The following is an 11,078-nucleotide window of genomic DNA, read 5'->3' as shown; positions in this document are numbered from 1 at the left end:
GTTGCCTAGGCTGGAGTGCAATGGTGAGATCTTGGCTCACTGCAACCTCTGCCTCCCAGGTTCAAGTGATTCTCCTGCTTCTGCCTCCGAGTAGCTGGGATTACAGCCACCCACCACCACACCTGGCTAATTTTTGTATTTTTAGTAGAGACTGGGTTTCGCCATGTTGGCCAGGCTGGTCTCGAACTCCTGACCTCAAGTGATTCTCCTGCCTTGGCCTCCCAAAGTGCTGGGATTACAAGTGTGAACCACCATGCCCAGCCTTGACTATTAGATGTATCTAATCACTGCCCAGTGAGTTTTTCTTCACTCCCTTCCCCTTAGTTTTGATGTCTCAAAATGTTGGTGCATCAGAAATGAAATTTAAAAGCCTCACTCCTTATCAAGAAGAAAACCTCTTTTAGCAAAGTTTTTTCATTTCTAAGACTAAGATTATTATTGTTTAGTTCATGATCTGAAAAGGATTTTATTACCTAAAAGAAGGCCGAAAGAAGAGTGCTGTGGCCTGGTGCTGGGATTTGGCCTGTCCCCGGGCAGGGAGCTGCTAGAAACAAACGCACCTCAGTTTCTCCTCTAAGGACAGCTGGGTTGGTGAGTCCACCCCAAGCTCTCCCTTCTGCCTCTGACACTCGGCAGTCCTTCGCTAGATTCCAGAACAACTATAGACTGGCAGGTGGTTCTCTTGCTCTAGCCCAGTGGCCCCTAGTGTGCAAGTCTCCTGAGGATTTTCCATAACATCCCACAGACCAGGCAGCATAAACAACAGAAGCTAACTTTCTCAGCTCTCCATGGAGAAGTCCAAGATCAAGGCGTGGGCAGGGTGGCTCCTCCCGAGGCCTCTCTCCTGGGCTTTCGGACGTCTCTCCCTCCCTGGTTCATCTCTCGGCTGTCCCCTGTGCCCGTGTCCTCCTCTCCTCTTCTCGTGAGGACAGGAGTCCTGTAGGGTTAGCGTCCTAAAGATTTCGTATCGACCTGGTTGTTTGCAAAGATCGCATTTCTGGATACCGCATGTGCGCACGTACTTACGGGGGTCAGGACTTCAGCATCTTCGGGGGGACACAGTCCAGCCTGTGACACCCTCTTGTTGGGTTGTCGGGAGTTTGAGGACCTTTATGAAACCAGCACTTGGCTGTTCCCCAGAATCCACAATTCTAACCCTTACTTTCTTTGAGTCAACATGGCCCCAGGATTTTAGTGTGATCTGAGAGGTGCTGGTGCTGACATCAGTACCCCCGTGTGTTCTTCTGCGCCTGACTGTGGGGCAGGTGGTTCTCAGTGCGTCCAAGCCCGTCGGCTTAGCTCAGGTAACCTGGCTGCCAGGGAGTGTGCTGCGCCTGATTTACAGCCGGTTCTCGACACACCTTGCAGCCCTCACTGTTGTTTTAGGACTAAGTCAGATATTCGCCCTCCAGATGGAGACCCCGGGGGCCCTTCATCTGCAGGCTGGAGTCCCCTCGATTCTGCCTCTGTTCCTGCTCCCACTCAGCTCCATGGCCCTGGGGCCTCCTTTTCTGGGGAATCCGTCCAGTTGGAAGTAACAGCTGCTTTCTCCTCCCTCAGCACTTGGCTCCGTCTACCCTGGCTTCCTCCAGGTGGGACTGGCCTCTTGTACAGAACCCAGCAATGCAGGCAGCCAGGAGGAGGGGCCAGGCAGGCGCCGGCAGAGGTGAGGAGAGTCCACAACGGGGCTCTTGCCTGAGCCAATGCTGGCCTTGGAGGCCTGGGGACCCCTGGGTGTTGAATGCCTCCTGGGGTGTGCATCAAGGAAGGGCTTTGCTGGCCAGGACCAACCTCAGAGGATTTCATGTTGAAGGAAGAGTCAAGCAACTTCCTGAAAGAGAACCCCTTGGCAAACTAGGGAGGAAGGAAAGGAGGAGAACGGGCTCAGAGACAGAGACAGGGCTGAGCAGGGAGGGAAGGAGAATGGGTTCGGAGGAAGCCGAGCAGGGAGGAAGCAGGGGTGGTGGTTCTCCCAGGGGAGGCTTTGCAAGTGGAAGGACGGGGGTGGCCACTGGGTGATCATTTGGTAACTTTTCTCACAGGGGGAGCTTCCTGACACAGCTGAGTGCTTCTGTGATTTGAGAGGATACCAGAGTTTTGTGTCTGAAAATATTTATGCTCATCATTATGCATAGGTTTTAATTATTGGGCAATTTTCATAAAACCCTTTCACGTGCAAAAAATTAATTAGCAACTATTTTTAAATGAGAAGTGTCACCCCCTCCCTGCGCCCACTCAGGCTACTTGGCCCCTTCTAAATTAAATACTAGAACTTAGAACTGCACAGAGAAAATAAATCTAATTTAGATATGAAGTATGAGTTACCTACCGAAGGGGAGCAGAGCCAGGCTCTGGGACAGCAGCTCAATACGTCCACTGAGCGCCAGTTGTATATGCTATGGCTTTCTGCATGTTCCTTAGAATTTACCAAGCACTTTCTCATGGGTTATTTCAAGTTGGGAATTGTTATCCCCATTTACACAGGGGTGAAAAGGCTCTGGGAGGTGGAAAGAATGACCAAATTCACACCAGGCATGTAGGGGAGTCAGGACTGCATCGTTAGACCCTTAGGCCTTAGGCGCTAGACCATTAGACATTAGACTTTAGACGCTTAGATGTTAGTGTTATTAATAGATCATTAGACTTTAGACGCTTAGATGTTAGTGTTATTAACAGATCATTAGACTTTAGACTGTCAGACATTAAACCCTTAGACATTAGACCGTTAGGTGTTAGACGGTTAGATGTTAGACCATTAGACTGATACTACACCTTAGACATTAGATCATTAGAAGTTAGACCTTTAGACTTTAAATCCTTTGACGTTAGACCGTTAGATGTTAGACTGTTAAACGTTAGACTGTTTGACCCTTAGACCATTAGATGTTTGACTGTTAGACCTTAGACCATTAGACATTAGACTCTTAGATGTTAAACCCTTAGACGTTAGACGGGTAGATGTTAGATGTTAGACGTGAGACCATCAGACATGAGACTGTTCATTAGACCATCACATGTTAGACTCTGAGATGTTAAACCCTTAGACGTTAGACGGGTAGACGTTAGATGTTAGATGTTAGACGTGAGACCATCAGACATGAGACTGTTCATTAGACCATCACATGTTAGACTCTCAGATGTTAAACCCTTAGACGTTAGATGGGTAGACGTTAGATGTTAGACGTGAGACCATCAGACACGAGACTGTTCATTAGACCATCAGATGTGAGACCGGCCACATTCCCCATGTATGTCATCACGTCTAGCGGCTGGGCCACCTGAAGCAGAGAATTTTGGGGAAAGCAAAGCTAATACTTGATGGGGCTCCATCCTGACAATGGTGGTACCTGTGAGGGTTACTGGGTTTTCACAGGGAGGGAGTCCCTTCCCCAGGTCCTCCCTGATCATTCATCCTGGGTTTCCAGCTAAGAAGGCACTTTCAGTTTGGATGTTTCTCTGTCATCTAAAATCCCTTGTGTCCAAAAGCCAGCTCCAGATCTCTTCTGCTGAAGTGGGTTCCCACTGCCGAGAGTATTAGGGAAGACAGTGTCTGGAAGGCACGTGGGGCAGCCGCTCATTGTCATGATCCGTGAATCAGTGACTCCAAAGAGTGTTCTGTGGACTCTGATGATGTTTGGAAAGTTTTACGTGAAGACAGAGAACGTCATGGAATGAAACTGAGCAGGACTGAGAACCGTGGTTATTTCATAGGTTGAGGCTGATGGGCTTTTCAATTCTTTCATTATTAAGCTCACCCAATTTTGAATCTCAATCAAAATGCTATTTAAATTCCAAACCAGAGACTCCCTTGCAGCAAAGAGTGATGATGTGGTAGTTAAACAGAAAAGACCATTATGTGTCTTGTGGAAACATGTAGGTGAAATTCATGACACTGGGAATGTCTCAGCAAGTGTGGTAATTTAAAAAATCTGATTGGATCAGGGGACTAGGGTGTGTATTTTTTTATTCAACCCCTATGTATTTAACATAAACCATATCCCCGATTCTGCCCTATGTGGAAATCCTACTTGGACCAGACTCTGGGCTGCGCAGCTCTGATTGGTGAGAGATTCTTTGGAAATATTTCTTCACCGTGGAACATGGCCTGTTGGGATGGCGTTCTCTGCTGGCTGGGAGCTGGTCAGTCCCCTGGTTAAAGGCAAAAGATGACCGTGTTCCAGCTGATGTCCTCTGTGTTCGGGAAGCTGGGTGGCCAGGAGGTTTCACTCCTCGTGCAACTTCACAAGCACCAGGAAGTGCAGGCCACCCTTCGCCCTTCTTTCCCTAGCGGGGAGGTGGGGGTGGAGGGCCCTGCTGAGCAGGAAGTGCAGGCTGCCCTTTGCCCTTCTTTCCCTAGTGGGGAGGTGGGGGATGGGGGGCCCTGGTGAGTGTTTCTCAAGTCCACACACAGCCGGGCTGGCGAGTCACTTAGGTGGCAGACACGAGGGGCTCACCTTTCTGCTCCATGTTCTCGGGAAAGACAAGCTCACTTCTTTCAGAAGTTCATTAAAAGCTAGCCGCTCTTAGGGATTTTACTGCAAACCAATCAACCTAGACCTGTACATGAGTCTGACCTCACCCTGATTCACCGGCCTTCCATTTTGACTTTACCCATCAGTGATAGGAATTGATTTCAAAGGCTCTAAAATTAGCTCTGTACATCAAAGAATTGTTATAGTGTGTCTCTGCAACGTTGCTGTTTTACAGGTGCTGCTGGGGCCGCCTGCTCTTAATTGGAAAAGCACAGCCCTGGGTGCAGGAGGCAGAGACTGCATCGAGCCTCTGGAAGGAAAGGCCCTGGGTGGAGGCTGGAGCACAGGGCTCTGAGCCTAATAAGGCTGCTCTACTGCCGAGGCCTGATGTAATTTAACTTGCTGACTGGCACTCCAGTGAGATAACCCTTTAATGAAGGAAGAGTACCTGGTTCCTGGTCAAAGTTTGCAATGTAATGCCCAGCATCCCCAAGGCTTCCTGTGATGACTGCCCCCTCCCACCTGAAGAGTGCCATGTGGGCAGGGCTGGCAGCCCCTCTCCATCCCCACTGCTGACCACGATGCCTGAAAATTAGCCACTTTTGTTTTAATTTATACTATACTTCATCTGAAGGGTCACAAATATGCTTCATTTTTTTTAAGTACCTAATCTTACTTTTACTGAGATAGTGTCTACACCAGCCCGCAGAAAGATAATGGTTATTGAGGTAACGAGAAGAACGAACCAGACCCTCCACTTTCTCTTCAGTCGTGGGGAATGTGACGATTTCCAAGCTGTCTCATTTCCCCAGTCCTCCCTTTCTTTCTGATTGTGTGGGTTGCGGCTTTGCATACGCCATTCTGAAAAAATCAGGTCATTGCAGTCAAATAATTGGTCAAGTCAGTGAAAAACAGAAAGTCAATCACATTGGCTGTTTGACTGAATAGACTGGGCTATTTGTCTCTCACAGACGTGACTGGATCGCTACCAGAATAATCTGAGGGCGCCCTTTGCTGGTACCTAGGAAGAATGGCCTGGGTCCCACGGAGACATCTATCTCTGCCATGGCCTCCATCTCTGATGCCTTTGGGGTTCTCTTTGTAGCCCTCAGCTTTGCTGGGTTTGGGTCTGAAGGAGCAGGAACCCTTCAGAGGGTTGTGCTCATGAAGCTCAGGACTCTGCGTTATCTGCACCTTGTGGTGACAGCCTGCAGAGGCAGGAGTTGCTTCTCTGAGGGCCAGTAGCCCCAGGGCTGACCCCAGGCCCAAGCCCTTAGCAGCTGGACTAGAGGGGAGGGGGCCCTTCCTTCTCTCCAGCATGCTGGCTCTTCTTCTCTCTGCTGCCATAAGCTTGAGGGGAGTCTACTCTGTCACCCAGGCTGGAGTGCAGTGGCGTGATCTCGGCTCACTGCAACCTCCGGCTCCTGGGTTCAAGTGATTCTGTTGCCTCAGCCTCCCAAGTAGCTGGGACCACAGGCATGTGCCACCATGCCCAGCTACTTTTTTTTTTTTTGTATTTTTAGTGGAGATGGGGTTTCACCATGTTATCCAGGATTGTCTTGATCTCCTGACCTCATGATCCGCCTGTCTTGACCTCCCAAAGTACTGGAATTACAGGCACGAGCCACTGTGTCTGGCCCACACACTTTTAAACAACCAGATCTCATGAGAACTCTATCACAAGAACAGCACCAAAGGGGGAAATCTGTCCCCATGATTCAATCACCTCCCACCAGGCTTCTCCAACACTGGGGATTATAATTTGACATGAGATTTGGGCAGAGACAGAGATTCAAACCATATCATGCTGCCCCTGACTCTTCCTAAAGCTCATGTCTTTCTCACATTGCAAAATATAATGATCTCTTCTCAACAGTTCCCTGAAGCCTTAACTCATTTCAACATTAACTCAAAGTCCAAGTCCAAAGTCTCATCTGAGACAAGGCAAGTCCCTTTTGCTTATGAGCCTGTAAAATAAAAAACAAGCTAGTTACTTCCAAGAAACAATGGAGGCACATGTGTTGGGTAAATATTCTCATTCCAAAAGGCAGAAATCAGCCAAAACAAAAGGGCTACCGGCTCCGTGCAAGTCTGAAACCCAGAAGAGCAGTCGTTAAATCTTAAACCTCCAAAATAATCTACTTTGACTCCATATGTCACATCCAGGGCACACTGGGGCAAGAGATGGGCTCCCAAGGCCTTGGACAGCTCCACCCCTGTGACTTTGCAGGACACAACCCCCTTGCTACTTTCATGAGCTGGCTATGAGTGCCTGTGCCTTTTCCAGGCACACAGTGCAAGCTGTCATTGGATCTAGCATGCTGGGGTCTGAAAGATGGTGGCCCTCTTCTCACAGCTCCACTAGGCACTGCCCCAGTGGAAACTCTGTGTGGGGGCTCCAATCCCACATTTCCCCTCTGCATTCCCCTAGCAGATGTTCTCCACGAGGGCTTTGCCCCTGTAGCAGGCTTCTGCCTGGACATCCAGGCCTTTCCATATATCCTGTGAAATCTAGGTGGAGGCTCCCAAACCTCAACTCTTGCACTTTGCATAATGGCAAGCTTAACATCATGTGGACGCTGCCAAGGCTTACAACTTGCACCCTCTTAAGCAGTGGTCTGAGCTAAACCTGGTCTGCTTTTAGCCACAGGTAGAGCTAGAGTGACTGAGATACAGGAAGTAGTGTCCCGAGGCTGTGCAGGGCAGTAGGGCCCTGGTCCTGGCTCAGGAAACCACTTTTCCCTCCTATGCCTCTGGGACTGTGATGGGTAGGGCTACTCTGGAGGTCTCTGGAATGCCTTCAAGGCATTTTTTCCCATTGTCTTGGCTATTAACATTTGGCTTCTCTTTACATATGAAAATTTCTTCAGCCTGCTTGAATTCCTCCCTAGAAAATTGATTTTTCTCTTCCAACACATTTCTGGGTTGCAAATTTTCCAAACTTGTAGGCTCTGCTCCCCTGTGAAATATAAGTTCCTGTTTTAGGTTATTTTTTTGCTCATGCATATGGACATAGGCTATTAGAAGCATCCAGGCCACATGTTGAAAGCTTTGCTGATTAGGAATTTCTTCTGCCAGATACCCTAAATCAACACTCTCAAGTTCAAAGTTCACAGATTCTTAGGGCAAGGTCACAAAGCAGCTAACTGCTTTGCTAAGAAACAAAAGTGACCTTTGTTCCACTTCCCAATAAGTTCCTCATGTCCATCTGAGACCTCCTCAGCCTGAATTTCATTGTCCATATCACTCTCAGCATTTTGGTCCAACCATTCAACAAGTCTCTAGAGAGATCCAAACTTTCATCTCCCTGTTTTCTTCTGAGCCTTTCACACTCTTCCAGACTCTACCAGTTACCCAGTTCCAAAGCTGGTTCCACGTTTTCAGGTATCTTTATAGCAATGCTCCACTCTTTGGCAACTATGTTCTGTATTAATCCATTCTCTCACTGCCATAAAAAATACCTGAAACTGGGTAATTTTTAAAGAAAATAAGTTTAATTGGCTCACAGTTCTCCAGGCTGTATGGAAAGCATGGTGCCACATCTGCTTGGGGAGGTCTCAGGAAACTTTCAATTATGGTGGAAGGTGAAGGGGAGGCAGACATCTTACACGGCCTGAGCAGGATGAAGAGGGGTGGGGAGTGCCACACACTTTAGCCATGGATCTTGTGAGAACTCACTCACTGTCATGAGAACAGCAAGGGGGAAATCCGCTCCCATGGTCCAGTCATCTCCCAACATATCCCACCTCCAACACTGAAGATTACAATTTGACATGAGATTTGTGCAGGGACACAGGTCTGAAGCATCCATGCCCCACACCCTTTGCTTTCTTGTGATTCTCACAGGATGTGCATATGTGGGCTCAGCCAGAGTAACAGGGCTGCTTGCACCATGCCCCATGCCAACTCCTTGCTGGTGTGGCTTCCTAGCAATGCTACAACAAGTCACTGCAGCTTAGTGGCTTAAAACCACACACATTTATTCTTTCACAGTTCTGGGGTTAACGTTCAATAGGGGTCTCATTGGCTAAAAGTGGGGTGTATGAAGGGTGAGTTCCTTCTGGGTGCCCTAGGGCAGAAACCATCCCTGAGTTTCCCAGCTTTGGTGGCTGCCCACACCCCTTGGCTCCTGGTCCCTCTTCCACCTCCAAAGTCAGCAGCACTGGCCGGCCTCTCACACAGCAACTTCCTGCCACCGCTCTCTGGCCTTTCTCCCCGACATTGCAGAACCTCTTCCATTATGTCAGAGCACCCGGACCATCCTGGGAAACCTCTTTAGTTAAACTCAGTTGATGGGCAAGCTCACTCCTGCTCACCTGTAACCATTCACTGCTTCCCAGGACTGGAACAGGGACATCTCCAGAGACTGCCGTTCCCCTCACCTGTAACCATTCACAGCTTCCCAGGACTGGGACAGAGACATCTCCGGAGACTGCCGTTCCCCTCACCTGTAACCATTCACAGCTTCCCAGGACTGGAACAGGGACATCTCCGGAGACTGCCGTTCCCCTCACCTGTAACCATTCACAGCTTCCCAGGACTGGAACAGGGACATCTCCGGAGACTGCCGTCCCCCTCACCTGTAACCACTCACAGCTTCCCAGGACTGGAACAGGGACATCTCCAGAGACTGCCGTCCCCCTCACCTGTAACCATTCACAGCTTCCCAGGACTGGAACAGGGACATCTCTGGAGACTGCCATCCCCCTCACCTGTAACCATTCACAGCTTCCCAGGACTGGGACAGGGACATCTCCGGAGACTGCCGTCCCTCTCAGCTGTAACCATTCACAGCTTCCCAGGACTGGGACAGGGACATCTCCGGAGACTGCTGTTCCCCGATACTTGCTTTACAACTCGATAAGTCAGCCAGGCTTCCCATCGTACAGACACACTGCTCGCCAATGTCCCTTCTCATCTCCTACCCAGCACAGGTAGGCAGGGGTGTGGGGGGAGGGGGACCCTGTACAGAGGCCCTGCCACCACTCCCGGGCCCCGCCACCACTCAGGGGCCCCACCACCACCCATGGGTCCTGCCACCACTCACGGGCCCTGCCACCTCTCACAGGCCCTGTCACTGCTCACGGGCCCTGCCACCACCCACGGGTCCTGCCACCACTCACATGGGCCCTGCAACCACCCACGGGTCCTGCCACCACTCACGGGCCCTGCCACCACTCACAGGCCCTGCCACCACCCACGGGTCCTGCCGCCACTCATGGGCCCTGCCACCACTCATGGGCCCCTTCACTACTCATGGGTTCCGCCATCACCCACGGGCCCCGCCACCTCTTATGGGTCCACACTCACAGGTGCCACTTCCTGATGCTGTTGCTCCATGAGCTCAGTCACTCCATATGATTCACAGTGGGAAGAATGGGGGGTGTCAAGACTAGGCAGTGTGTGCAGGTCCACCCAATTAGAAATGGCAGGAATTTGGATTTAAACATGGTTGTTTCTGACTTCAAATCTGACAATTTGCACAACACACATTTAAGAAACATTTGTATGTTTGCAGGAATTTGAGCTCTGAAGCCCGCAAAGAATGAGTCCTTGCTGATGGGACACTGGCAGTGGCCTCCAGGGAGTGGCCTGTGACTGAGGTCCCTTGATCTGCTTGTGGATCTGCCGCTACATCTTTGGAGTTGAAACAGACACACTGGGAATCCACCCGTCAACTCTCATCATCAATACATTTCCGGTTCCCTAGAGGCCATGGCTGAAAGTCTAGCTGGAAATCATTTCATGGATGAATGCCGGCTAACACCGTGGGGTTCCAGGTTCTGTGCTAGGTGGTCTGTCTAGGTGAGAGCACTAAATGTTCACTATGAGCCTGGAACGGGGAGGACCCCATGACGCCCTTTCTGTAGATAAGCAAACTGCGCTAAAGGTGGTGATGACTCGCCCACTTCAGCCAGTGATCCGGCAGAAGGCACATCCCTGAACCAGGCTCCAGTGGGTGCGACTGTGCCTGAGGAGTTGTCTGGGGCTTTTTGTGGCAGCAGCCCAGGAATCAGGTGAGTACCCCTGCTGAGCTGCCGATCAGGGAGTGGCAAGAAAAGTGTTTGCTGTATCTGAAATTGGTAAAACTATGAATTTTCCTACCTTATTTTCCACAAAAGTAGAAATTGAGGCAGGTATACACTGCATCAAATATTAAGTAGAAAGTAGAAAATTTACAACAACCAGACCGTAAAAAGTAAATGCTTACGTACAATGTGGCTCTGCCTTACAAGAGCTCACACTTAGTCATGTTGTTCAAACTTTATCAGCTTTAACTGTGACACTGCTTTCTTTTGGTCACTGAACATTTTTAATCCAGTCAAAAACTGCTTTGTTTTACAAAAATACTCAAAGTTGTTAGGTTTTATTTTATTAAAATATTTATGACATCCATTCAAATGTAATTTTATAATTAATGACTATAATACATAGCTGCTATTTAATCAATATAGCTTAACGTTTCTGGTTTTAATTTGCAAACTACAAAAGAAGAGCTATTTTACTAATGTTTTATTTTGAGACAATTGTGCAGTTGTAAAAAAATAATAAAGAGAGATCCCATGCACCCTTCACTCAGTTTCCCCCAGTGGTAACATCCAGCAT

General features: G+C 49.2%; 1 protein-coding gene across 1 annotated transcript; it reads left to right on the top strand.

The window, feature by feature from the left end:
• The first annotated feature begins 4,166 nt into the window (after positions 1-4,166).
• On the top strand, positions 4,167-10,521 carry LOC129528256 (uncharacterized). The gene is made up of 5 exons (XM_055368082.1): positions 4,167-4,384; positions 5,498-5,672; positions 7,813-7,856; positions 8,774-9,406; positions 9,991-10,521. Exons 1-5 carry the CDS (start codon positions 4,167-4,169, stop codon positions 10,019-10,021), a joined length of 1,101 nt encoding a protein of 366 aa, XP_055224057.1. The 3' UTR covers positions 10,022-10,521.
• Positions 10,522-11,078: the final 557 nt, after the last annotated feature.

Source organism: Gorilla gorilla, chromosome 17 (assembly GCF_029281585.2).
Source record: "Gorilla gorilla gorilla isolate KB3781 chromosome 17, NHGRI_mGorGor1-v2.1_pri, whole genome shotgun sequence".
Classification (NCBI taxonomy): domain Eukaryota; kingdom Metazoa; phylum Chordata; class Mammalia; order Primates; family Hominidae; genus Gorilla; species Gorilla gorilla.
The sequence above is the reverse complement of the archived record's forward strand: the minus strand, read 5'-3'. Positions and strand labels throughout refer to the sequence as shown.